The sequence below is a fragment of the Onthophagus taurus genome, chromosome 7 (genome assembly GCF_036711975.1).
Source record: "Onthophagus taurus isolate NC chromosome 7, IU_Otau_3.0, whole genome shotgun sequence".
Taxonomy (NCBI): domain Eukaryota; kingdom Metazoa; phylum Arthropoda; class Insecta; order Coleoptera; family Scarabaeidae; genus Onthophagus; species Onthophagus taurus.
In genome coordinates this window covers 11,228,760-11,256,449 of record NC_091972.1, presented here as the reverse complement: position 1 = coordinate 11,256,449, position 27,690 = coordinate 11,228,760, and the positions used below count along the sequence as shown (strand labels likewise).

The 27,690-nt window shown below is 31.7% G+C and overlaps 5 protein-coding genes across 5 annotated transcripts; 4 read left to right on the top strand and 1 right to left on the bottom strand.

Annotated features, from left to right (window-relative positions):
* Positions 1 to 5,249: 5,249 nt before the first annotated feature.
* On the bottom strand, positions 5,250 to 18,808 carry LOC111423865 (transmembrane protease serine 9-like). Its single transcript, XM_071197153.1, has 8 exons — positions 16,249 to 18,808; positions 15,695 to 16,192; positions 15,388 to 15,636; positions 13,679 to 13,875; positions 11,832 to 12,123; positions 11,580 to 11,773; positions 8,203 to 8,737; positions 5,250 to 8,144 (listed from the first exon to the last, which is right to left on the bottom strand). Exons 1-8 carry the CDS (start codon positions 16,292 to 16,294, stop codon positions 7,897 to 7,899), a joined length of 2,259 nt encoding a protein of 752 aa, XP_071053254.1. The 5' UTR covers positions 16,295 to 18,808; the 3' UTR covers positions 5,250 to 7,896.
* Positions 5,663 to 7,747, top strand: LOC111423900 (lysosomal aspartic protease-like). Its single transcript, XM_023057280.2, has 9 exons — positions 5,663 to 5,746; positions 5,797 to 5,944; positions 6,145 to 6,268; positions 6,334 to 6,452; positions 6,511 to 6,698; positions 6,757 to 6,903; positions 6,957 to 7,116; positions 7,166 to 7,258; positions 7,318 to 7,747. The coding sequence occupies exons 1-9, from the start codon at positions 5,679 to 5,681 to the stop codon at positions 7,474 to 7,476; spliced, it is 1,206 nt and encodes a 401-aa protein (XP_022913048.1). The 5' UTR covers positions 5,663 to 5,678; the 3' UTR covers positions 7,477 to 7,747.
* On the top strand, positions 17,136 to 20,626 carry LOC111423866 (myrosinase 1-like). The gene is made up of 4 exons (XM_071197152.1): positions 17,136 to 17,242; positions 18,788 to 19,487; positions 19,539 to 19,949; positions 20,002 to 20,626. The coding sequence occupies exons 1-4, from the start codon at positions 17,136 to 17,138 to the stop codon at positions 20,149 to 20,151; spliced, it is 1,368 nt and encodes a 455-aa protein (XP_071053253.1). The 3' UTR covers positions 20,152 to 20,626.
* A 503-nt stretch (positions 20,627 to 21,129) lies between these two features.
* On the top strand, positions 21,130 to 25,993 carry LOC111423820 (putative gustatory receptor 28b). The gene is made up of 7 exons (XM_071197151.1): positions 21,130 to 22,620; positions 22,675 to 22,955; positions 23,369 to 23,420; positions 24,967 to 25,529; positions 25,582 to 25,647; positions 25,713 to 25,802; positions 25,851 to 25,993. The coding sequence occupies exons 1-7, from the start codon at positions 22,416 to 22,418 to the stop codon at positions 25,962 to 25,964; spliced, it is 1,371 nt and encodes a 456-aa protein (XP_071053252.1). The 5' UTR covers positions 21,130 to 22,415; the 3' UTR covers positions 25,965 to 25,993.
* A 136-nt stretch (positions 25,994 to 26,129) lies between these two features.
* LOC111423821 (uncharacterized) lies at positions 26,130 to 27,488 on the top strand. The gene is made up of 4 exons (XM_071197150.1): positions 26,130 to 26,289; positions 26,342 to 27,042; positions 27,097 to 27,252; positions 27,344 to 27,488. Exons 1-4 carry the CDS (start codon positions 26,130 to 26,132, stop codon positions 27,401 to 27,403), a joined length of 1,077 nt encoding a protein of 358 aa, XP_071053251.1. The 3' UTR covers positions 27,404 to 27,488.
* Positions 27,489 to 27,690: the final 202 nt, after the last annotated feature.

The following is a 27,690-nucleotide window of genomic DNA, read 5'->3' as shown; positions in this document are numbered from 1 at the left end:
CATCTAACACAAAAACAGTATCAATTCATTACAATTAAAATATTCATCTATATTATAGAAACATTTTACGAGTACATATATATGAAACTTCTTAGGAGTTAGATCTTTGACATGTTGTGGCAATTTATAATACATCCTCGTACCCTGGAAATCTACTCCCTGCTGCGTTAATTTGAGTCTATGTGATGGCAATTCAAAAAACGATTTATGTCGTGTGTCGTAGCAATGAGAGTTTGTCCTGAATTCACTTTTATTATTATGAACGTAATTTAGACACGTTAATATGTACTTAGATAGCACTGTTAGTATCTTGTGTTTTTTAAAAGATGATTTACAAATCACGATGGAAGTTAGGCCGTTTAACGCTCGAATACAGCACTCTTTAATCCAGTAGCCGACCCCCAGGCCAGAACACCGTACCCAGCCACCGCATGAAAACACAAAAAGTACTCCACTCTAGCAGCCTCAAGACCCGCACAACGCCTCAATCGACGCACCATGAGGGCCCTATGTCAACAACGAGTCCAAGTAAAGTCCGAGAAAAGGGGTCGTACTCCTTTCTTTTGAGATGAAATCCAGGGACTGTGTTTTTTCGTTATTTAGTAGGAGCTTATTTGCGTTCATCCAGTCCGCAGCAGAGCCCAAAACTTCCCCGCTCCTCAACTCCACCGTCCGTGATGTGTTGAACCACAAAAGACGTATTGTCGGCATATAAAGATTTAGTGACCCCCGTCGTGCAATCTGGCAGATTATTCAGATAGATCATGAAAAGTAAGGGACCAAGGATTGACCCATGGGGAACACCACATAAACACTTCTTTCCGTCTGACAATTTCCCCTTCCAATGAACCATCTGGTATCTTTGAGAAAGGTATGACTCAATAAGTTTTAATTGGTTACCTCTAACACCGTAGAATTCTAACTTGTTTACCAGTATACCATGGTCCACGGTGTCAAACGTTCTGCTCAGATCACAACAGATCATTTTAACTTTTTCGAAACCATCATGTGCATCAATGATATCTCTTGTTATGTTCATAATAGCCGTCGTTGTAGCTCTTTTTGATCTGTATCCATGTTGCCTTTCAGTTATTATGTCATTCTTATCTAAGTAGTTTGAGAGCCTTCGCTTGGTTAGTTCCTCAAAAACCTTTGAAAACCCGGCAACAAGGTTGGTATAGAAAGATGGTCTTTCAACCATCTTCTCAATCTCTCCCTCACATTGGGCTCTTGGTCTAACACGGTTTCTCTTTCCTTCTGGCTTCATGTTGAGCATTTTCTTAGACAAACTTAGTTGTTTTCCCTCTATTTTCTGTATCTCTTCTGGCTTTCCCCAATATCTTTCGTAGGTACTTCATCTCTGCTGCTGTTATTTTCGATTTGTGCTTATCTAACGTCGTCCAAGTTTCTGATCCATTATTAAGTGTGGGTATATAGATGGTTTTATATAATTGTATTTTTGCCTTAGGGTTCAGTTCCTTCTTACCGAGGGTGTTGTTTATTTGATAGTAGACTGCACTTGCTTTTGCTGTTCTATTGCGTATTTCCTGATCTATCTTTCCATCCTTACTTATTATGGTTCCAAGATATTCGTACTTTTCTACCACCTCCAGTCGTTGCTTCTTTTCTGATGTGTAGTATCTTACTTTTGTTCTTGTTAACGTCTGCATAGTTTGTCTTTTGATTTGCTTTATTATTCTGTCCATGTATGCTACAAAGAGTAATGGATTTAAGCTGTCACCCTAAAGATTTACAGAAAATTAAATTGTTCGAAGAAAATGTATTCTACATAATATATAAACAGGATTTTTATTTTCTTAAGATATTTTACATTATAAACCAGTTATAAAACGCACCAGTGTTCATTAACAGCCGTCTCTTATTATTATCAATCGGCAATTTGCAGGCACGTTTTTCACGTCTGATTCGCGTTGTTAAAAAGAGCCGCCGCGGTTTTAATCGCATAACGTCCGAACAAGATTTATCCGAACCAGGGACGTTCGCATGGAGTCCCCCCATTTTTACAGCCGGATGCGTTAATGGCGAGAGTCTTGTACCGTATTAAGGTCGGTAATAAATAAAAAAAATGTTTTCTTGCGCTTTATAATTTAATATTCACAAAAAGTTTATTACACTACGTGGTGTTTATTAAAATAAAATCAAATCGATAATCTTTTTTCTTGACAATTTAAGATTAGAGAATGATCTTCGACGAATTGCTGCTCTCTCATACGGAAAATGGTGAAATTATTGACCTTTTCTAAATTCCTTCGACTGTCTTAATGTCCACGCTACACGACCGCCAATTGACTAACATTCGCGGAGGCCAATTAATTAGAAACTCGAATTGGAAAAGCGATCGTTTCGCGGATAACGCCGTCTTGTTTATGGACAAACTAGAGCGATTGATTTCTGCATTTCAGAACTTGTCAAGTTATTTATCAAAGAAATTTTAATTATATCTCTTTTTACGACACATCAATTATAATAATAATCTCTAAGAAAATTGATAACATTATATTGTTAGAAAAGCAATTTCCAGGAAGCACAAAAATTTAGGACCCCCCCGTTGTAAATAACAGTTATTAGACATAATGCATACAAGATATTTCTCCATGACGTACTCATTACATAGCAGGATTACTAGTACTTATTACACCAGCAGGAAACCATCGAAGTTCCTCTGTATACGAACCAATTTCCACTTTTCCACATCGAAAACGGGGATTTCCCGTTTTCGAAGCACACTCTACAAAGATGGTGCTAGATAACTCCTGAAAGCAAAAACTGAAGCCTCGGATAGCAATTAGCCGCGGGCCTCAACGATAACGGTCTAAACGACGTCGGTCAACGGCTACCGCTTAATTGTATGTTAATCTTTCCACGGAGGCGATGAACACCAGAAGAACGAACACAAAATCACCATCTTCCTGTCTGCACTTTACTTCTGCGAGAACATTCTTATTCTCAATCGGTACGGCTATTTACGCTTTGCCTTTATTAAGGAAGGAACAGATCTACTTGTGATGGTAATTGGAAATTATCTTTTAACATCAACGTTCATTATGCTTATTAATGAGAACCATAACTAAGATTAGTTATAAGGAAATGAGAATAAATAATTTCTTGTCGATTTTTTAATACTACATTTCATCATGTATTTTTTGTTTATTTCAACGATATATTTTATTTTTTTATATCTTTGTTGGAGAATAAAGCAATACACATCCTTTAGATGCACCTGATCCCAGCGTCAATTCGAATATCATCATTCGACTCACATCTTAACAGTTCCGTGACTCAATTATGTGCCAAACTCAGTTCTTTTGCATAGGTGATAGATTAATGAAGAACAAATCTTAACGATTCTTGAAACATACTTATAAAAGATCAAACGCACATATCTTATTTGCAATATCTTGTTTAATGGATTAATGTACTTTAGTATTTTATGCCAAATAACTGATGAACTCAAATGGTTTCAAGGTTAATTCTTGAACTTGTTGTAACAGAAACAGAAAATTTTGTGAAAAAGAGTACATCAGTATTCTAAAGTCATAACAATATGTGCTACAATATCGACCTTCCAATAGGATAGAGGATATTACTGAAAGACATATCTTTAGACATATAAAGTCCGAAGATCTGTTTGTTATGTTAACATACAGATTTGACGATCACACAACAAGCAGTGATATAATTAACATTTATAGACTTACTGCAATATCAAATTATAACTATGTATAAGATGTCTAACAACTGCAACGATAATCTTAATTGCAATGAATACGGAGTCGAAGAGAAAAATCAAGTTTCATATTTTTCAAATGTAAGAAATTTTGAACAGTTTCTTTGAAAAATAGTTGCTGTCATCCAATCAACTCTTATTAGCTGCATATGTGACTGTTTGGAGATAGATTTTTGTATTTTCCAATAACAAGCAGTTTACGTTTTTCTGTACAACTTAAATTTGCACACACAAAAATGGTTAACTAAGAGGATACAAGATGGGAAATAAGGTGGTTAACATCCTGTATCCATACGCAAACGATGCTGTGCTGGTCACGGAAAATGAAGATGATCTCCAGAGGTTACTGTTCCAGTTTCAGCAGCAAAAACAAAATACATGACTACCTCCAAGACACCGATCACATGCAAGCTGGTGGTCGATGATAAAATCATACATCAAGAAATGAAATTCAAATATTTGGCATTGAAATATCTGGATACGGAGATATTGAGACCGAAGTAAAGAATCAAGCTAGTAGAGCGGCAAGAACAGCTGCATAACCTAAATGCTTACAAGACTCCAATTAGACCTATATTAACCCTTTTACTGTTATTGTATCTTGAGAGGAACACGGTTTCTTGCTATGTTTTAATGATGGTACAGTGAAAGTATTAACATATGCAGCAGAGACTCGACCAAAAGCATCCAAAACAAAAAGAATGCTACAAACTACAGAAATGAAAATAGTGTGTAGAATAGTTGGGAAAACATTGATGGACAGAGCGAGAAGTGAGAACATCAGAGAGGCTTGCAGGATAGATAACATCAATGATTGGGTATTGGGGAGAAAGAAAAAATGGAATGAGCATATCGACAGAAGAACGAATTGTGAAAATAACACGGGACAAATCAGCATCAGGACGATCTAGAAAAAGATGGAGCGACAACCTTCCAAACGATTAGGGGGCAAAAAAGTTAAGAAAAACAGGTGGTTATGTTAAACTTTAAGCTACGATCAGGAGCAAATTTATAAAAAATGTTCTGTTTTGCTCTCCATTAAAAATATCATCATCGGTGTCTGCTTTAACCAAGTAGAAACGACGTCTTTATTAATTTCTGCTGCTTGTGCAGAAATTTTAGCGGTAAATTTATGTCTTGCTTTAAATGTTTCCAACCATTCTGTAGTATATTGAAAATCTTGAACATCTAGTAATTTTCCAAACTCTGATATATTTAAATTGCTTTTAGCTTTATAAATCGTTATACGTAATAAACGACTCCACTGTATGACGTTCGTAAAGCAGTACAAGGTTCAAGTTATTATTTAATATGACAAAGTTATTTCTTAATCTTTATATTCATTATAATTAAATCTACTATAATATTTCAAACGTGTCAAACGATTTTATTACCTTCAGCGAACTCTATACTTCAATAGTCATACTACAGAAGTGCTCAAAAGTGTTAAAAATATTCGACATCAACGCTCTGTAACATTGATTTATAGAAACACGAAATGTATTTTAATAACAATATGTTTATTGATTTTTGTTGGTGACAATATAAAAAATATTCTATTTAAGTCAAACGTTATTACTAATCTCGAAATGAATAATTTCTGATTATTGAACCACATCCACTATTTTTCTATCTTCAACGTCATGATTCATCTAGTTTAGTTTATAAACAACTAAAAATAAGTACGAATAATCTCTTGGCGAATTAATAATGTTAATTTTGATAACAACCAATTTAACAAACTAAACACAGTCAAAGAGTTTATTACAAAATAAACTTTGATTCCGTTTGTGGTTGAACATCATCGGTGAATCCCCCAATTCTTTAATTTTTTTTCTCTTTTACGATGCCTATAAATACATGCGCGGAAATTCTTCTTCGCAGTCGTCAGTCGTAGACTCATCGCAATCGGTTCAAAACGTTTCTAAACATGTTTTCAAAATTCTCTTTTTTGTTTTGTTTTATAATGTGCTGCTATTGTTATCATAACAGCTTCAAGTAGGTTTCAATTTTTGTTTTTATCTAACTTTTTATATGTATTTTTTTAGGATTTCTTTGTTTCGACAAAAAACGCCTAGAGAAAATATGTTGGACACACCTAACATACCCGAACATGATATTTGGCTGGATTGGGTTAAAAAACCAAAACCTAGAAACAGAACTAATGATACTATACCTTTAATGAGATATCTTGATGTAAGTTTTATTGTCTCACTATTTAAAGATGGTTTAAGCTACTTTTTATCTTTCTTGTTTATTGTGGTTGTTATAATTTAGAAGAAGCCAACTTGATAACCTTGTTATTCTTCCTGTGTATTAAGTATTAACTAAAAATAGATTTTGCTCTCTATGTTATTTGATAAAATATAATCATCATTTAAATTCATAAATTTTAGTCAGAGTTTTATGGAATTATTAATGTGGGATCCCCTGGTCAAGAAATGAAAGTAATTTTTGATACAGCCTGGACAACTTCTTGGGTATTATCTAAAGATTGTCCTACAAAAAGTATTGGTTGTTGTATGTTTTATATCACATTGTTTTTATTTTAGATTTATTTATTGCTTATCAAATAATAATTTTAGGGTTTCATTCAAAATTCAACCATGATCAATCATCAACATACAATGCTACAAATAAAACGTATCTTGCTAATGAAGGAACTTATAATTTGACTGGATATTATTCTAGAGATAGAATAGTGGTATGTTATCAATTGCGTACATTTTAGTTTGGAAAATAATTCTATAACATTTTCATAGGCTGGCCAATCACTTATAAATCAAACATTTGTTGAAATGGTTGGAGTTCCTTATTGGAATGTGTTTACAAAAGCTGATGGTGTTATTGGATTAGCTATGGATAGAGGTGATGGTGTGACACCATTTTTCTATAACATGCTTAGGCAAACAAAAATTAAAACGCCTATTTTTTCAATTTATCTTAACAGGTAAAGTTTAAATTTATTTATTGAACATTTCTTTAATATAATTATTTTTGTTATATAGAGATAGGAGTTCACCTAAAGGTGGAAGCATCTATTTTGGAGGAATTGATGGAAAACATGTTCACCACATCAATAAAACTGTAAAAGAAAACATTACATATGCTCCTGTTAATACAGATAGTACTAATTGGGAATTTAACATGGATTCGTAAATGGCTAGTTCTTAATGTAATTTTTAATTTTTAACATTTTATTTTTTAGCGTTAATTTATGGTATCAAAATAAATCTATTCCAGTTTGTGACGCAGATTGTGTAGCATTTGCAGACACAAGTAGTAATTCAATTATAACCACAAAAGATTACTTGAAGATAATCAATCAACATATTAGGGCAAAACCATTATATTTTGGACGATATGAAGTATGTTAACAAAAATTCTGTTTTTATTTTTCTATAAATTAATTTTTAGGTTGATTGTAACACCATTAACCAAATGCCACACATAACTTTTGTAATATCTGGAGAGAAATTTAATTTAACTGGAACCGATTATGTGCAAAAAGTACTTAACAAAAAAAATATAAAGTGATCTAAATAATTTTTTGGTACTACTTTTTATAGGTTTCTGCTAAACTTGTAACAGTATGCATATCAGCTTTTGTGGAGGGGACAGCAACATCTGACAAAAACCATTGGCTCCTTGGAGGAGCTTTTCTTTCAAAGTTTTTCAGCATATACGATTTGGAGAAGAAACGAATTGGATTTGTTCTAGCTGCTTAAAGCGCATAAAAATCGTACATTCAATGTGTAAAATGTTTAATTTGCGTTACAGTGATATATAACATGTTCCATCAATTTACGACAATGACTGGATGAATCTCTTTGTTTTGCTTTTAAAATTTTCCGTAAATTTCTAATCCTAATCAATTTACGAAAAATTTTAAAAGCAAAACAAAGAAATTTTTTTGATTACTGTCGTAAATTGATGGAACATGTTATATATCACTGTAACGCACGTGAGTATTTCAATAAAATCTATAACTAAAACTAATTTGTCTTATAATTTCAATCTTTCTAATATTTAGCATCATTGGTCGACACCATATTATTAATTTATTGACCAAAAATAAGGTGAAAAAGAGCTGACCACAAAGTTATTTTGCTATTATTTCCATGAATTCTAAATATATATAGATTCTTTTACATATGTTTTTGAATAAAATCAATAAATGAAGCAATTCTGGTATGTACTGATGGAGCTCCAACTCTACCACATGGCAAAACTCCCCAAGAAACGACGCCAACAAGAACACCATCTTGGACAATTGGGCCACCACTGTCACCGGAACAAGCAGCGACTCCATCATCTAAAGCTCCACTGCAAACATTACTACGTTCATCCAAATGCAAAGGAGATCCGACTAACGCAACAAAAGCGTCGTAACATTCTGAAACCAATAAAAATATTTATTAAACTAACCATTTAAAAAAAAAATAAATAAGTACCTTGATGGCTCAACAAAGGCGTATTAGCTTTTTGAAGACGATTTGGCATAATCACAGTCGAACCGGTTGAGGTTGATCCCCAACCTGATAAAACGGAGGTACCACTGAAAACGGCATCAGCTACCGGAAGACCAACAGGTTGAACAGCATCGGTCCAAAAGAAAAGAACGCCGATTTTAATAATACCAATATCGTTAGGACCAATGCTCCCACTGTAGCCGGGATGTATAATTGTGTTGGTGACTCTAAAAACTTGCGCGTCGGATGGACCATTGATTTCGTCTAAATCTAAGATACCAACTACAATTCTCAAATAATTCAAATCTTCTCGGATTAAGCAGTGAGCAGCGGTTACGACAGTGTCTTCATCTAAGATTGCACCACCACAATTGTGGTACCAAACACCGTTGCGATTTATTTGAACGGAGACTTGATATGGGAATTCATTTCTTTGGGCATCTTCACCATTGGTGATTTTAGTAGAAGGTGCGGCTGTTTGATTAAATTTGATTAAAATAATTAGACAATATACACACTAAAGTGACTTACCAAAAGCACCAGCTAAAACTGTAGCCCATAAAATAAAAAGTTTCATGTTTAGTTATAAAAAGACGATTGGAGTCTATTTAAACGGTTGAAATGTATCAGTATATATAGTTTCTAAGGTCCGATTAAGGATTTATCAATAACTGATTAAATCGCAAAAAAGTCCCCGATCGAAAGATGTTTTTGATAATGAATTTAATTGAAGAAAATCAACAAGTTGAATCATTAAGTGGACCACGCCAAATTTCAATTGATGTCCGGTATGATTTTCGTTAGTTATCATATGATTGAAATGAAAATAAGAAACTCATTTCTAATGTCTAATTAAATAATAAATTTTCTATGGGATTTAATAAAATTTGTATTAAATTATTATAAGATGAAACACTTTAACAGTTTGGTGTATATTGAACAAAATAACTACTTGGTGGGACTAATCAAGACGAGAACCTTAAACAAACCCTATTACTAGCATTACTCGACGAACTAAAAAAACATGATGATGGCAATACAAAAAAAAGTGGCCAAGTAATGGAGTTAGAGACTAAACATCCACTACTTTTTATAGGTTTCTGCCAAACTTGTAACAATATGCATATCAGCTTTTGTGGAGGGGACAGCCACATCTCACAAAAGCCATTGGCTCCTTGGAGGAGCTTCTCTTTCAAAGATTTTTAGCATATATGATTTGGAGAAGAAACGAATTGGATTTGTTCTAGCTGCTTAAAGCGCATAAAAATCTTACATTCAATGTGTAAAATGTTTAATTTGCGTTACAGTGATATAAACATGTTCCATCAATATACGGCAATGACTGGACGAATCCCTTTGTTTTGCTTTTAAAATTTTCCATAAATTTCTAATCCTAATCAATTTACGAAAAATTTTAAAAGTGGGGCAAGGACATTTATTTGATTACTGTCGTAAATTGATGAAACATGTTATACAGGGTGATTCATTAGCTCTACGACAAACTTTGGCAGATGAAAGGTGATGCGATTCTAAGGAAAAAATGTTATATGAATATGGGTCCGATTCATTTTGGTTAAAGAGTTACAAGCCTTTGAAAATTTTACACAGTTTAATAGGCAAATGAAAATGTAACATAAAAAATAAGTTTAAAAATTACAAAAATTGTTCGAAATGTCCGCCTTCAGCTTGTATGCACGCCTCACATCGACGAAGTAAAGATTCTATCACACGACGTATGATATTTGGATCATTCCGTATGCTATTAGCTGCATCTTGAATTCTGTCCAGTAGTTGCTGACGGGTAGTAATTTCTACATGGTACACAAGCTGCTTCATGTGTCCCCAGAAATAATAATCCAGCGGATTTAGATCTGGGGATCGTGGTGGCCAGACTACTGGACCTCCATTGCCAATCTATTTGTTTGAAAAATGTTCATGTAACCAAGCGATGACTTCTCTTCCTCGATGTGGTGGTGCACCATCGTGCTGATACCACATATTTTGAACTATGTTAAGTGGTACGTCGTCGATAAAATCGAAAAGGTTATGTCCCAAGAAATTTCTGTACATATTTGCATTTAAGCGTTCATTTATCACCCATACAGGTAGCAAAGAATTGTTAAAAATGCCACCCCAAACGTTTACACTAAACCGTTGCTGAAATCTTCCAGGTCTAATTGCATGTCGATTTTGCAAGGACCACACATGTTTGTTATGATAATTATTTATGCGGTCCCTAGTGAAACACGCTTCATCAGACCACAAAACTTGGGAAATGAAGTTATTATTTTGAGCATGTTGCTGAATAATCCAGTGGCAAAATGCTAAGCGTTGCTCAGTATCTCCAGGATGTAATGCTTGAACATTTTGGCGATGAAACGGATCTAACATTTCTCGATTCAATACACGCCATACAAAACTTTGGGATATTTGTAACATGCTCGCTATACGCCGAGTACTAATTGAAGGGTCGTCAAGTACTAAATCAATAACACATTCTTCATTTTGTACATTCACATCATGGGGACGAACGGAATGTAGTGGAGCGGGGTTACCTGTTTCTCTCAGTCTGTGATATGATGCACTAAACACTGTATGGGCAGGTTGATGTCTATTTGGAAACCTACGAAGGTATTCTCTTGCTGCTTGCCGAGCGTTTCCGTTACAAAGCCCGTATACAAAAATAATATCTGCATATTCTTCAGTCGTAAATACATGCATTTTCGTTTTCGATCAAAACTCTGACAATTATAAACTTTGAAACACACAGAATAGAGTAAATTGAAATGTTTGACATAAAGAACTCAGTTTTGTTATCACAGCCAACTCTGTATTTGGGTTTCATAATTATTGTTGCGATTGTTGCAAATCTTTACTTCGTCGATGTGAAGCGTGCATTCAAGCTGAAGGCGGACATTTCGAACAATTTTTGTAATTTTTAAATTTATTTTTTGCCTATTAAACTGTGTAAAATTTTCAAAGGCTTGTAACTCTTTAACCAAAATGAATGGGACCCATATTCATATAACATTTTTCCTTAGAATCGCATCACCTTTCATCTGCCAAAGTTTGTCATAGAGCTAATGAATCACCCTGTATATCACTGTAACGCACGTGAATATTTCAATAAAATCAATGACTAAAACTAATTTGTCTTATAATTTCAATCTTTATAATATTATGAATATTTGTTCAGCATCATTGAATGACACCATATTATAAATTTATTGACCAAAAATAAGATAACAAATTAACTACATAGTTAGATTGCTATTATTTCTATGAATTCTAAATATATATTGATTATTTTACATATGTTCTTGAATAAAATCAATAAATGAAGCAATTCTGGTATGTACTGATGGAGTTCTAGTCATACCACACGAAACTCCCCAAGAAACGACGCCAACAAGTACACCATCTTGGACAATTGGGCCACCACTGTCACCGTAACAAGAAGCCCCCAAGATTCCATCATCTAAACCTCCGGTGCAAATATTACTACGTTCCTCCAATTTCTCAGCAGATGTCGCAGGCAATGCGTCGAAACATTCTGAAACCAATAAAAACATGTATTAAACTAACCATGTTAAGAAAAAACAAATAAGTACCTTGATAGCTCAATAAAGGCGTGTTAGCTTTTTGAAGGCGATTTGGCATAATCGGGACTACAATAGGAAAGATGGATCCCCAACCTGATAAAACGGAGGCACCAATGAAAACGGCATCAGCTACCGGAAGACCAACGGGTTGAACAGCATCGGTCCAAAAGAAAAGATCGCTGATTTTAAGAATACCAATGTCGTTTGGACCAACGTCGTCCCCCCCAATGAAGTCTGGATGTATGATTGTTTGTGTTGGTGACTGCAAAAACTCTCGCGTCGGATGGATCATCAATTTCGTCTAAATCCAAGATACCAACTACGATTCTCAAATCACCGAAATCATGTTCAAATAAGCAGTGAGCAGCGGTTACAATAGTGTCTTCATCTAAGATTACACCACCACAACTGTGGAACCAAACACCGTCTTGATTAGTTCAACGGAGACTTGATATGGGAATTCATTTCTTTGGGCATCTTCACCACCGATGATTTTAGTAGAAGGTGCGGCTGTTTGATTAAATTGAGTAAAATAATTAGACAATAAAGACGGTGAAGTGACTTACCAAAAGCACCAGCTAAAATTGTAGCCAATACAATGAAAAGTTTCATGTTTAGTTATAAAAAGACAATTGGAGTCTATTTAAACGGTTGTAATGTATCAATTTATAATATAATTTCTAAGGTCCGATTAAAGATTTATCAACAACTGATTAAATTGCAAAAAAGTCCCCGATCGAAAGATGTTCAAAGTTTAAAACTGAAATGAAAAATAAATTAATAAGTGGACCACGCCAAATTTCAATTGACGTCTGGTATGATTTTCCTTAGCTATTATGAAAGAAATGAAGACAAGAAACTCATTTCTAATGTCTAATTAAATAATAAATTTTCTATGAGATCTAATAAAATTTTTATTAAATTATTCATACACAGAAACTGACAAAAATAAATCAAAAATTGTTAGTTTATTTCGCTACCTTTATGTTCCAAATTAAACACACCGTGGTTGTTATGTAATGGATAGCCTAAAAAAATTATTTATTTTATTTTAAAATTATAACATTTTTTTTTAAATGACTTACTCTTACATATAAAGGAGAATTGATATGATACACTCCAAAAATAGAAAAATTAAGGTCATGTCTCATCAAGTACATTAAAGTTTGTTTAATGTCCTTTTTTATGGATAGTTTACCTGGTGATAATAAGAAAGAACGGCTAACACTTCTTGTAAGGTTATTTTTTTCTTGAATTATTTTTTCAGATAACAACGTTATGATATAAGCGAGACCAATATTTAAACCCACAAGAAGAACATTGCTATAAACTTGTATCCACATAGATTTTTTCTCCGTTATGTATAAATCTTTATAAGCTCGATATCCTTCAACAGAAGTTTCCACGAAACAACCTACATTGGATATAATTATTTGTCCCTGACTGATCTTTATATAATGCTTGTATAATTGAAGTATAAGTGCAAATGATTTGTTTGTAAATTTCAATAAGTGCTTCATACAAATTTCATCGATATCAACAATATTTCTTTTATTGTTATTACACATTGCACAATTAACTTTTTTTGTTAAATAAGATCTATGTGCGTAAATTTTCACTAACATTTTTAACGCATTTATTAAAATACGTTGATAAAAAACTAATGTAAGCATAGTATTAATAGCTACTATTGCAATGAGTAATTTAAAAGATAAAGACGATCGTGCATTATTTATAAGAAGCGATACAATGAAAAGAATCGAGTGAATAGAATTATAAATTATCAAAGAATACAATAATAAATTAAATATATTTCCTTTAAAATGATTGAGTTTTGAATTATATTCATCAAAAACGTTCTCCAATTTTCTCCATGTTTCATAAAAATGAATATAAGTATTTTGCATAAAATATCGTGTTATCCAATAACCAAGACACATTGCTAATCCTAATGTTATTTCGATGAACAATTCTAAAGATTCTTCGTAATGATTCGCAATAATATCGTAAGCATTTTGAACGTACAACGAAATTACTAAACCAATGTATGTTGCTAATATTAATTTGCAAGCACAACAATTATTCACTTGAAAAGATTCCGTTCGTTTATTCCAAGATAATAAGTCTAAACTGTATGGACCGCTTATGTATTGGATTTGTCTTAAAAAGGCTATATCGGTAGACATTTTTGAACGAAATGAAACTCCAGTTAGTTTCCAGTAAACTCCAGTTAGTAATCAACACAAACATTTCAATCAATTTTTATATGATGTTATTATAGAAAGTATTAAACGGAAATGTGTTCACATTCGATTCATATCTATCGTAATACTCATATTAATTTTGTTCATATGATTTATAATGTTATCATACTTTTATTATGAAAAAGACAATTATTGTAACGAATACTGATTTTTACACATCAATCTAAAATTTGTTCGATGGAAAATCCGAATAAATCCGACTAAATATAATAATAAATAAGAAGGACAAATGTTACTGGCCGAAATTGGTGGAAGTTATTGTTGAAAACACTTTAACAGTTTGGTGTATATTGAGCTAAATAACTACTTGGTGGAACCAATCATGATGAGAACCTTAAATAAATCTTATTACTAGCGTTACTCGACGAACTAAGGAAACGTAAGATGATGGCAATACAAAAAGCAAAGTGGCCAGGTAATGAAGTTAGAGACTAAACATCGACTGCCCATAGAGAAGCAAAAGGAAGATGTCAAAAAAAGATTTTACCAATTCTAAAAGGAAGTTTATGGAATTATTAAAGGAAAATATGAACGCCAAACTATGAAAAGAGGCGCAGTTTACTAGCACGATATGGAAACACTCATTTCAGAGAAAAAACAATGTTAATGAACTAGATAAATAAAGATATGACAGTAACCAGTAAAAACATGCTTTTCACGCAGAAATTTAATTTAACTGAAACCGATTACGTACAAAAAGCAATTAACAAAAAAATATATAAAGTGATCTATTTTTTGGTACTACTTTTTATAGGTTTTTGCCAAACTTGTAACAATATGCATATCAGCTTTTGTGGAGGGGACAGCAACATCTGACAAAAACCGTTGGCTCCTTGGAGAAGCTTTTCTTTCAAAGTTTTTCAGCATATATGATTTGGAGAAGAAACGAATTGGGTTTGTTCTAGCTGCTTAAAGCGCATACAAATCTTACATTCAATGTGTAAAATGTTTAATTTGCGTTACAGTGATATATAACATGTTCCATCAATACGGCAATGACTGGATGAATCCCTTTGTTTTGCGTTTAAAATTTTCCGTACATTTCTAATCCTAATCAATTTACGAAAAATTTTAAGTGGGGCAAAGAAATTTATTTGATTACTGTCGTAAATAAAAAATAAAATCTATAACTAAAAGTAATTTGTCTTATAATTTCAATCTTTATAATATTATGAAGGTTTGCTTAGCATCATTGATTGACACCATATTATTAATGTATTCACCAAAAATAAGAAAACAAGCTGACTACATAGTTAGATTGCTATTATTTCTATGAATTCTAAATATACATTGATTTTTTTACATATGTTCTTGAATAAAATCAATAAATGAAGCAATTCTGGTATGTACTGATGGAGCTCCAGTCATACCACACGAAACTCCCCAAGAAACGACGCCAACAAGAACACCATCTTGAACAACTGGGCCACCACTGTCACCGGAACAAGGAGCCTCAAAGACTCCATCATCTAAACCTCCAGTGCAAACATTACTACGTTCATCAAACTTGTCAGAAATTCCAGTCACTGCAACGAAAGCGTCGTAACATTCTGAAACCAATAAAAATATTTATTAAACTAACCATTTTAAGAAAAAATAAATAAGTACCTTGATAGCTCAATAAAGGCGTGTTAGCTTTTTGAAGGCGATTTGGCATAATCGGAATTATAATAGGAAAGGTGGATCCCCAACCAGATACAACGGAGGGACCAGTGAAAACGGCATCAGCTACCGGAAGACTAACGGGTTGAACAGCATCGGTCCAAAAGAAAAGATCGCTGATTTTAATAATACCAATGTCGTTAGGACCAACGCCGGCCCCCCCAATGTAGTCTGGATGTATGATTGTGTTGGTGACTGTAAAAATTCGCGCGTCGGATGGACCATCAATTTCGTCTAAATCCAAGATACCAACTACGATTCTCAAATCAGCCAAATCATGTTCGAATAAGCAGTGAGCAGCGGTTACGATAGTGTCTTCATCTAAGATTGCACCACCACAATTGTGGAACCAAGCACCCTCGCGATTTAGTTGAACGGAGACTTGATATGGGAATTCATTTCTTTCGGCATCTTCACCACTGATGATTTTAGTAGATGGTGCGGCTGTTTGATTAAATCGAGTAAAATAATTAGACAATAAAGACACTGAAGTGACTTACCAAAAGCACCAGCTAAAATTGTAGCCAATACAATGAAAAGTTTCATGTTTAGTTATAAAAAGACAATTGGAGTCTATTCAAACGTTTGAAATGTATCAATTTATATAATTTCTAAGATCCGATTAAAGATTTATCAACAACTGATTAAATCGCAAAAAAAGTCCCCGATCGAAAGATGTTCAAAGTTTAAAACAGCAATGAAAAATAAATTAATAAGTTGAATCATTAAGTGGACCATGCCTAATTTCAATTGACGTCTGGTATGATTTTCCTTAGTTGTCACATGAAAGAAATGAAGACAAGAAACTCATTTCTAATGTCTAATTAAATAATAAATTTTCTATGAGATTTAATAAAATTTTTATTAAATTATTCATACACAGAAACTGACATAAAAATAAAGCAAAAATTGTTAGTTTATTTCGCTACCTTTATGTTCCAAATTAAACACAACGTGGTTGTTATGTAATTGATAGCATAAAAAAATTATTTATTTTATTTTAAAATTATAACATTTTTTTCTACTTGGTGGAACCAATCACGATGAGAACTTTAAATAAACCCTATTACTAGCATTACTCGACGAACTAAGGAAACGTAAGATGATGGCAATATTAAGAGCAAAGTGAAGGTAATGAAGTTAAAGACTAAACATCGACTGCCCATAGAGGTGCAAAAGGAAGATGTCAAAAAAAAATTTGACCAACTTTTAAAGGAGGTTTATGATAATTCACCAAGCAATGTAATCAAAATGATCCAAAAAAGTATGAATGCCAAACTAGAAAAAGAGGCGCAGTTTACTGGCACGATAGCGACACACTCATTTCACGGAAAAAACAATGTGAATGTACTTTGGCATTAGTAAAGATATGAAAGTAACCTAAAACATGCTTCCAACACAAAACAACACAGATATTACCGATGATCATAGTATGATGGACAAAACAGCTGCGAATAGATCTCATCCTACATCTCAAAACAAGAAGAGCATGTTGTATCCAAAAATAATACTCACACGGACAAAGAGAAAATACAGAAACTGAATAGACTACGGTTGCCAAACGTAGGGACAAACTTAGAAAGTTAAATAAGATCAAGACTGATATGTGAAAACAATGCACCAAAACAGAGTTGGAGAAGTGGCCAAAACAACAATAGGCAGCAAAGACACAAATAGAGCTATCTGTTTGATGACGATTGTAAACAGGCAATAGAGAAAATAAGTGGGGCACATGAAAGATACATACGAAGGAGAACCTAAAAAAGACAAACTGAGTTTAACAAATTAAGAAAGAGAGGCGACTAACTATATAGAAACAAGAAACAAAATTACGAGAATGATCTACTAGGCAAGCAAACCTGGAGGAACAAAATGCAGAACCTTCAACATTACAAGAAGGTAGAGAAACAATAAATGCTCCAAAAATAACAAACGGCAAGGTATTGTTGAAATTCCTTCAGAAATATGTAAATTGCATACATGGATAACAAAGATATGGCAGAATGAAACAATTCCTATAAGCTGGAAAAGAAAATTAATCTGCCTAAAAATGTGTTACTCGCTGCTTACGCAACCTTAACCAAACATTGCGGTCGGATTAGAAATCTCTTGGTCGGTAGACGAAAACATCCACCCGGTTGAGCAATGTATACATGGGGACGGAACTGAGCTTGGATGAAAGAGATAACAAAAAAAATCTTAGAAAAATGACTCTTGTTAATTATCCCACATATTCATCTACTTCTTCCTCCTAATAAGGATTTCTTCTGTTCTATCCGACTATTTCTGTTCATTTTCTTCTTGTGATGTCGCTGTCTATGAGTCAGACCATGGTTTGGGGAATCTTCCTGATGATCTTTTACTATACAGCTTCATATATAGATTACTGGATTATGTGATAGAAGACAAGAGAAGTTCCACTAGTGAAATCTTGGTAAAAATCTGTGGGTATCTTGCTTTGAATGGGGTTGCTAAAACTTCCAAGATTGAGATCCTACCTAATACAAGTTTTCTTATAGAACAAGAATGTGTACAAGATTATATCAAACAATGAATGCGTGCGCCATCTTTATTAACATAAATTGTAAAGTAAATATTATTAGTTGATTTTGTAAAAAAAAAATTGTGGTAAATCGTCAAACCCATTATTTTGTTAGTTAACAAGCCGTGACTATTTACACATGTTTTATTAACTCTATAAAATTACCACATAAAAAATAATAATAAAGTCTAATTTCAATACGATTTTTTTATAAATTCTAATGACGTTCAAAATGTATAAAAGCCATAAATTGTATACTTTCCAATTTATTTCATAATTAAGTACAAAAAGATGTTAATCATAATTTTTTGCCAATTTTTATTAAATCAAGCGTAAGTAGATTTTTTTAAGAAAGCAATGAAAACAATAATTTTTTTAATCCAGTCAAGGAATAAATATAAACAATAACGCATTTCCTGACGATTTTTTATTTGGTGTAACTTCTTCAGCTTATCAAACAGAAGGTTCTTGGGATGTAGATGGTAATATTTGCAAATATTGATCTTAAATTTTAATACATTTCTTATATGTATAGGAAAAGAACCCTCAATATGGGATGATTTCACCCACACCTTCCCAAATAAAATAAAAAATACATCCAACTCTGATATATCATGCGATGGTTACAAAAAAATAGATGAAGATGTAGAATTATTAAAAAATCTCGGTGTAAACATCTACAAATTTTCTATTTCTTGGTCGAGAATTGTAAACGATGGAAAAATGAATCATCAAGGTTTAGAACATTACAACAAATTAATTGATGCGTTGATATCACATGATATCTCCCCGATGGTAACACTTTTCCATTGGGATACACCTCAAAGTATCCAATCTATAGGAGCATGGCTAAATCCTTACGTTGCAACACTTTTTGTTGAATACGCTCGATTAGTATTTGAAATTTTCGGCAATAGAGTTAAATATTGGATAACATTCAACGATCCTTTAACATTTTGTTTAAGATCATACACCGATGCAAATTTTCCGCCAGTTGGAACAAATTCAAAAATAAGCATTTATCTTTGTTCTTATGTTGTTTTAAAATCTCATGCTGCAGTTTATCGACTTTACGAAAATTCGTTTAAATACAGTCAAAATGGCTTGATGAGTATTAATTTGGGAACGCCTTGGTTTGTAGCAGAAACAACCAACGAATATAATGTTAAATTCGCTAAAATGTTGATGGAATTTACTGTAAGAGTTTTGTTAATTTTTGCTTTTTTTGTATTGTTGTAATGATTTTAGTTGGGTCAATTTGCCGAACCAATTTTCGGTAATGGGAATTACCCGAAAATAATGAGAGATAAGATTAGTACAAACAGTATGATAGAGAAGATGTTAAATTCAAAACTTCCAAAATTTACGAAAGATGAAATTGAAACTATAAATAACTCAGCAGATTTCTTTGCTTTAAATTATTATACTTCTATTACCATTTCAAATAACACATTTTCCAAAGATATCGCAACGAAAAAAAATCTTCAAAATCTGTGGGATAATTCTGTTAAAAATTTAATAAAATCAGACGCAGAATCTTTAGAAGCACTCCTAAATTACATTAAAAGCAAATATGGGAATATACCGATTTTTATTGTTGAAAATGGATATCCCGATACGGGAATTATCGAAGATTACGAGCGGACTCATTACATTCAAGTACTCAAAGCGATTTTTAATGTTAATCACGATAATAATTAATTTGTTTTAGACTCATCTAAATTCAGTACTTAATGCTATTTTTAGAGATGAAATTAATGTTATCGGTTATAATGTAAGAAGTTTTTTGGATTCATTTGAATGGACAGATGGATACAGGTTTGTTTTTAATGGATACAGCTTTAGGGTTGGGTTGGCTTGAGTTCGGTTAGGTTGGGTTGGGTTGACTTGACCAACACAAGCTTTTCCTTCCCCGGAACCACCGATAAGCATTTCTACAAGCCAACCCAATCCAAGACAAGAAGACCCAACCCAACCTTAAAGCTTTTCTGACACTGTACAGTTCTCGTTTTAATTGTTATTCAGTGGTAGATTGTTGTACATTTTTAACATTTTCTAAACTCGATCAAGATCTTCATTTTGTATTATGAACTTTAAACCCCAAACTAACAACATTACAAAACACGGATAGAATAAATGAAGCATTGATTCAAAGTGTGTAATAGTAGTTGCATGACGTCACGAACGGGCCTTCGAGCTGTGCATCTGTTCCCGGGATGTAGCAGTCCTCTTAGATTCTACAGTTCTTGCTAAAGCGATGTGGACTAAATGCAACTTTATTGATAGCTGTCCGAATTTGTGTGCATTAAAATTATTCATTTCTCAGATACTCCCTTCCTCATATTAATCCGTTATATCGAAGTTTTATAATATATTAAAAAATAATTTTAATTTTTAGTGTAAAATTTGGATTGTATCAAGTGGATTTTGAAAACAATGAGCGTAAAAGAATTCCTAAACTTTCTTCAGAAGCTTACAAAGAAATTGTTCGTAATAAAAGATTACCATCAACTATAACTGATAAACCTTAATTGAAATGATATTACTTTTTGAATGGGATAATAAAAGAAAATTAAACCAAATCATTCAATTCCCCACAATCTTTAAATTGAAATCGAAGAAATCACTTTTAATAAAAATGTCTAACCGAAACGATGTGTACAAAGTATTCCAACCAGTTTATTTAGTATCAAAAATTATTAGATTGTCCCCCGATTCCTTAAAACCAAATCAACAAAACTACAACATCGCTTATATCATAACAAATTTGCCGATTTATTTATATTTTGTTTATTACTCATATATTGAATGGAATTTGTGTGATTCTATAAAAAAGTTCGTTGTTTTCAGGCAACTTTCAAAATTAATAATTATTTTAAACGGAGTGATTTTCCTTCACATTCTGTACGAAATGTTTAAAAAACGTAAAATAATATCGAATACTTTGGATGAATTAAAACACATAGACGATGCTTTAAGAAAATATTTAAAAATATCACCGAAAAATTCCGTGAAAATAAGAAATTTTAGTTTATTAATTTCCGTATTAGAAATATCGTATTCTTTATGGACTATGTCAATTACAACGCTAATTGTATCGATATACAGAAAGATTATATTTCTTCAATACGTGACGTTAATGTACATGATTAAAAGTAAGCTTTATATTTTAAATCGTTTACTCGAAAATTTGGGTCAAAATAGATTTAATTTTAAGAAAATTATTGAATCGATAAAAATTTCGAAACAATTACATTTAAGTTTGTACGACGTTCTTCAAAACATACAAACAATTTATGAAAACATACAGATATTCACAAGTATTGGGCTATTATTTAACATTTTACGTAACAACTTCATGCTGTATTTATTGATAAAATACGAAACATTTTACGATTTGAAATTAATACTTAAAATTGGCGTTGAAATAATAATCGATGTGTTTAAATGTATTTTGTTGACTTCGTTTATCGGAGATTTCGTTAATAACGAAGCAAAAGGTACGAAAAATATTTTACAAATAATGTACTCAAAAAGTAATTATCAACAATACATTAAAGAAGATGTTAAATTGTTTATTCAACAAGTACGAATTTGTGATTTTCATATTAGTGCAGGAGGATATTTTGTATTAAACTCAAGTTTTACTCTTTTGGTAAGTTGTTTATTTACAAAATAAATATTGTAAACTATATCTCATATTGTATGATTTGGTAAGCTGTTCGCTACATGTATATTTTTCATTGAACTAAAACTAGAACTAACTAATAAAGAACGCAACGGTGTGGATAATTGTTCGAATTTATGTACATTAAAATTATTTACTCAAACAGTTTAAAGTGCAAATTAAAATTAATTAAATCTCTTCCCCATATTAATCCGTTATATCAAGTTTTTTTTTATAACAATGTTATTTTTTATATTTTAAGATCCTAAATGATGTTATAACATACTTCGTTTATTTGATTCAATATCAAAATAATCTTGATAAGTAAATCCCAATAATACATTTGACTCTAAGCAAATATTAGTTACATTATTCTAATCGTTTGTGTGTGTTTGACTGCAAAAGGATCGATATTTAATTTTTCAACTTCCCGTAACACAGTAAGAAACTTGAATTCAATGTGGAAAGAAATGTACCTTAAAGAATTATTTCGCAGAATTAAAAACCCAAAAAATGTATATGACAGCTTATTACCTTTGTATATGTTTACCAAAATTGTTGGATTATGTCCATATTCGTACACAAAAATTGTTGGTAAACCTAAATATATCGCATCATTTTTTGGAAGCACTTACAGCATATCGATTATTTTATTATTTGCTGGTGAGTAAATTGAATTGATGTTTGATGATACAATAAATAAACAATTACTCGTAGGTTATTACATTTTACAAGTTGAACAAAGTCATTCCGAAGATATCGTTGAAACCAATAAAATAGCGAATAGCATAGATATGTTTCAAATTTATGGTGGAATTTTTGTAATGACTGTATCGGTTGTTACGAATATTTTTCGACAAAAAGATGTTACAAATGCTATTTGTAAAATAGCTGATTTTGATCAAAAATTTAATTATTGCATTAATTATAAATTGCGGAGAAATTTTACAACTTGTAAGTTAATTAGATCCTTTATACTTTTTTTATCCAGAAATAATGTCTAATTTAAAAATTTGAACCTAAGTTAGACATACTTTATTTATCGATAATGTTTGTATCTGTATATTTTGACAGTAGCTGAATTATTTGGATTTTTTTTTAACATTATGTTTATGTGAGTGCACGTACATACTTACGATGTGTCGATAAACTTTTCAAGGAGGACCATTGAACTTTAGTAAAGTACTATATTATCTAAATGAAGAGAAGATTAAATCTGTACAAGACAATTTGTATTAAAAGTTAATAAATTATGAATCATACTAGTTAAATATAGAAAGAATAGATAATTCTTACACGTTTGTTTTGAAACTCTGATTCAGCGTAAATTTGTTACTAAATATACTCTTTAATCTGTTGAATATTTTTGCTAATCATACTGATACGTTTTGGAAAACGTTAACCTTATTAGTTGTCGCACCAACATGATCTTAGTGATCAAAACATGATCAAGGTTACTTCAAGTGAAAAATGCATTTTGATAAAACTAGACATTTGGCAGAATTGATAGAATATTCGGCAGAAAATCCATGTGATCATGTTTTACTGCTGGTTTAACAGATGTAAGTTTTGTGAGATCGTGGTCAGACCAGGAACTTTCCAGGAAATTTGGAGTGGTTTAGGTTGCGCCTGCACAGAGTTAAACGAAGACATAGGGAACGACGCAATCACGACAAGAGGTGCTACATCTTATAGTAGTAGATCTCGTTTGGTATTCCTTTGAGGCAATATGAACGCCCAGTGACATTTTTCCATTAATTCAGCAGTTGGAATACCTACTTTATCAACACGATGTAATTCCCCATATTGCAAAACCATCTATGACGCGATTTGCAGAAAATAATGTCAACCACTTGCCATGTTTCGAATCTCGAGATGTTACGTTCATCTGGCATGCTTGGGACAGTATGGCACGGAGATTGATGAACTTGCCGGAATCTCCGTAGATGGTATATCAAAAGATTTGACAAACAAATACAAATTCCTCAATGATGATATGGGTTCTCGTAGACTCAATGTCTTGCATCGGCAAAAGTTGCCAACCGGAAACAACCCAACGTCTTTGTCCTAGAAGAATTGATAAAGTCAACATTTTGCAAAAGTTTCATGGAGGTTGCTCCAACGAATCCGTTGTAAATACTAAATATTATTGTGTTGGTCACAAACAGTCGGACAATAATTGGTTACAATTTTTTTAACTTTTGGGCATAATATTTAATTTACAATAATAAAACATCCCTATGGATCACTACTTTAGAAAGTGTGGGACTCAAGGTGAGCAAATCAAAAGGAGCATTATTACCCATCTACCATCTATTACCCGGATGAAACACCAATCCCGAAAGTCGTACAATTTAAGTATCTGGGATCTGTTATCTCTAATAACGCATATGTGGCTTGGCAGAAATAGCGATCCTTAACTGGAGGGCTATGCGACCCGAATTCCTATTTGCAGAAAGTGTACAGGATGGCGATAAGACCCGTTATGATATAAGAGATCCAGAGCATATATTCGCGGTAGCATCAAGATAACTCCTGTGACTAAGAAACTTACGGAAAGTTGCCTGAAATGGCAGAGAGACGTTATGCCCAGAGACGAACATCATGTTGTAAGAAGAGCGCTAAGAGAACAAAACTGGAAAAGTATCCAAGCATAGGACCTCATCATATGTTTGAATAAAAGTTGTGATTCAAGATCTTTAGTGGTAGTACCAACAATTTATTCTAGAATTTAACTAGAATTTATTCTAGAACTATAAGCAGATATTACACGAAAATGTTTCGATGCTCAATTTTTGGTTTTGTTTCTTTTGTGAACTCCAAGGGTAGCTTTAGTTTTCTGCGTTTTTCTAAGTCAATAATACAGTTAATAGCCATTTTCTACATGTTCAAATTGTCACAAATTAGCAAACAAAACATATAAGGACTATTTATCTTAATTATTGAAAATTATTTCTGGATGATAAGAGTAATATATTTTAATAACTATTAATAAAATTATTTTTTAAGGTGGAATTTTCTTAGTATTAACAATTTTTGGTTCATTAGAATATATGAACTGCAGCATGTATTTAAAACAAGTAGGAACATTATCAACTTATTGTTTTTTAATGTGTTACGTACCAATGGTGATAAACGCCCTCGTTGAGTATCAATTTATCACCCTTATAAGCATAACTAAAGAACGATTTTCGTTGTTAAATAAAGAACTTGGAAAAATAGGCACTAACACTATTAATAAATGGAAAAATACCAATCAAATTCATCCAATTACTAAAATAGTCAATCACACATCGACTAACATTAAAAATATAAGACGAACTCACGCACTTTTATGCAACGCCGGGTATGAAATTAACAAAGCTTATTCTTTACAAATTTTATTAAACACAGCTCATATTTTTATTAATTTTACCACGCTGGGGTATTATTGCTTTGATGGTGCGATGAGATTATATCTTCAAGAAGAAGATAGTAATATGTATAATACTGTCACAACTGGTATTTGGACTTTATGTAAAATTTTACAACTTTTAAATATCACTTTAACTTGTTCTAGGATTAAAAAAGAAGTATATTTATTATAATTAAATCTTTAAGAAGTTAAAGAATTCTGATTTTTAGGTTGCGTTATCTGGTGAAGTCGTATTTAAAATAAATGATCGTTTTAAACCAGATATTGCTTATGAGGTAAAATAAGTATTTATTTTCTCTCTAAAATGAGGTAGTTTTATATTGTAATGTTTTTTTTTTAGATAAACGCCTTTGTGAAACAAATATTTCATTGGAACTTTAAATTAACAGCTTTCCATCTTTTTGATTTAGATATGGAACTTTTTTATTGCGTATGTTTGCTTTAAATTAAAAATTTTAATTCAATTCTTTTATTTTAGGCCATCTCCGCATCGACGACGTATTTAATGATTCTTTTGCAATTAGATATTGCGAATAAACAATCAGATCAAATAGAAAAGATTGATGGTAATTTCACGAATACCATTTACTAAATAATTAATAAATGTAACAAAATTTTTTATTGGAGATTTATTGATAAAATGAATAAGCAGTAAGTAAACATTTGATGCTTAAGTATTTACAGCTCAAATATTGGTAAATTACTAAATCGATGTCCTTTCTGCGGTTTCAGTTTCAACATAAACTGGTTATAAAAAATGTTTAGATTTCAAAGTAGGTCTTATACAATTAAAATTTTAATTCTTTGTTTAAATATATCATTAAAATTATTTGGGTTATCACTTTCCAACAAAATTAATAACAAAAAGTCAAAAGGATTAATTCTTTATGATTTAATTCTTATATTATCGTTAACAGGTAAAATTAAAATAACAATTAGATTTTTTTTTAATAATTAATTTATTTTTAGGGTCCGTATTTTGGATTATTGCCAAAAATGATTTTGATTTAACAGATAAATTATTTGATACTCTTCAATTAATTGTCATAATCTTAGTGATGATTCAAAATATTTCAAAAGAATTCAAAATCGTAAAAGGGCTAAAATTTCTGCAAATAAATGATGATTCCCTTTATATGAAATGGTCAACACTGATTAATTTGGTTATGGAATTTTTACTTTGTGGTATTTTAAATTTTATAGGAATCGTTTTATTAAAATCTCATCTCTGCTTAATCACTAAATTCATATTATTTTTATCAAGTTTGATACAAGTTTTATTTGAATGCCAGTTTATATTTTATAATTATTTGTTGTATGCACAATTTTCAAATGTAAATTTACTTTTAATACAACCCACGAATTCCTCAATATTTAAGAAAGTAAATATCACAATAACGAATCTACAAAACATAAGAAAACGCCACGAAAAAATTTGTATAGCTTCGAGTTATATCAACAATTATTTTTGCGTACAAATATTAATGGTAATAACATTAAATTTTCTTCTATTCTTAAAGTATTTATTTTCCTCTTACAACAAAATGTTACAATTTAAACACAACGAAATTTTAAACACACAAGAAATTATTAGTGAGGTTATTATACTTTTAAATATTCTCTTAAGATTATTTTTGATCTGTTACGTTCCATCGTTAATGAAAAAATTCGTAAGACAGTTTTGCTTACAATTAAAAACGATTATTTATTTAATTGATTTTTAGGCTAATGAATCAATTCAAATCTTATTCGAATTAAACAACACGTACGATGAAATTATAGGAGACGAAATAGAAATATTTGAGCAACAAATTCAAGCGTGGAATGTTAATTCTTCAGCGTGTGGATTTTTTAACATAGATATGACATTATTTTTTAACGTAAGAAATTAAAATAAATCAATTTTTTGGATGCAATCAAACGAATTTGTATGAAAAGCAATTTAAAATTTTAATCAATTCTTTATTTTAGATTTTATGTGGTGCAACGATGTATTTATTAATCTCTCTTCAAATGGCAAGTGCAGAATAGTTTTCTGTACATCACAGTGTTTTATTTTTAGTAATTTTATTTAGATTAGTATCTTCCTGCTGTTAGCAAGGTTAGTGCTTTGATTTACAAAATAAATGACTAGTTGTCAAAAATCAAAGTTTGTTTATAACTCCTAATCGCTTTATTGTGATAATCATGAAAATTTGATTAATTCAGATATAAAAAATAATTAGAAAACCTAAACCAATGTTTAAAAAGTTAAAGTGGAGAGCTAATAAGATGGCAAAAGTGCCAGAATATAGAATATCAATCCAAAATTTACACCA

Excerpts from the sequence above, each read along its gene's own strand:
- LOC111423820 (XM_071197151.1), top strand. The coding sequence starts at position 22,416 with ATGTGGAAAGAAATGTACCTTAAAGAATTATTTCGCAGAATTAAAAAC. Across the intron at positions 22,621-22,674 it reads GATTATTTTATTATTTGCTG|GTTATTACATTTTACAAGTT; the intron begins GTGAGTAAATTG and ends AATTACTCGTAG. Across the intron at positions 25,530-25,581 it reads GTTCTAGGATTAAAAAAGAA|GTTGCGTTATCTGGTGAAGT; the intron begins GTATATTTATTA and ends TCTGATTTTTAG.
- LOC111423900 (XM_023057280.2), top strand. The coding sequence starts at position 5,679 with ATGTTTTCAAAATTCTCTTTTTTGTTTTGTTTTATAATGTGCTGCTAT. Across the intron at positions 5,747-5,796 it reads TGTTATCATAACAGCTTCAA|GATTTCTTTGTTTCGACAAA; the intron begins GTAGGTTTCAAT and ends GTATTTTTTTAG. Across the intron at positions 6,269-6,333 it reads TACAAAAAGTATTGGTTGTT|GGTTTCATTCAAAATTCAAC; the intron begins GTATGTTTTATA and ends TAATAATTTTAG.
- LOC111423821 (XM_071197150.1), top strand. The coding sequence starts at position 26,130 with ATGTTTAGATTTCAAAGTAGGTCTTATACAATTAAAATTTTAATTCTT. Across the intron at positions 26,290-26,341 it reads TCTTATATTATCGTTAACAG|GGTCCGTATTTTGGATTATT; the intron begins GTAAAATTAAAA and ends ATTTATTTTTAG. Across the intron at positions 27,043-27,096 it reads CATCGTTAATGAAAAAATTC|GCTAATGAATCAATTCAAAT; the intron begins GTAAGACAGTTT and ends ATTGATTTTTAG.
- LOC111423866 (XM_071197152.1), top strand. The coding sequence starts at position 17,136 with ATGCTTCCAACACAAAACAACACAGATATTACCGATGATCATAGTATG. Across the intron at positions 17,243-18,787 it reads CAAAACAAGAAGAGCATGTT|ATTGATCTTAAATTTTAATA; the intron begins GTATCCAAAAAT and ends ATATTTGCAAAT. Across the intron at positions 19,488-19,538 it reads AAATGTTGATGGAATTTACT|TTGGGTCAATTTGCCGAACC; the intron begins GTAAGAGTTTTG and ends TAATGATTTTAG.
- LOC111423865 (XM_071197153.1), bottom strand. The coding sequence starts at position 16,294 with ATGAAACTTTTCATTGTATTGGCTACAATTTTAGCTGGTGCTTTTG. Across the intron at positions 8,738-11,579 it reads GTATGACTAGAACTCCATCA|TGTGTATATTGTCTAATTAT; the intron begins GTACATACCAGA and ends AAGTCACTTTAG. Across the intron at positions 8,145-8,202 it reads GCCTTTGTTGAGCCATCAAG|AATGTTACGACGCTTTTGTT; the intron begins GTACTTATTTAT and ends TATTGGTTTCAG.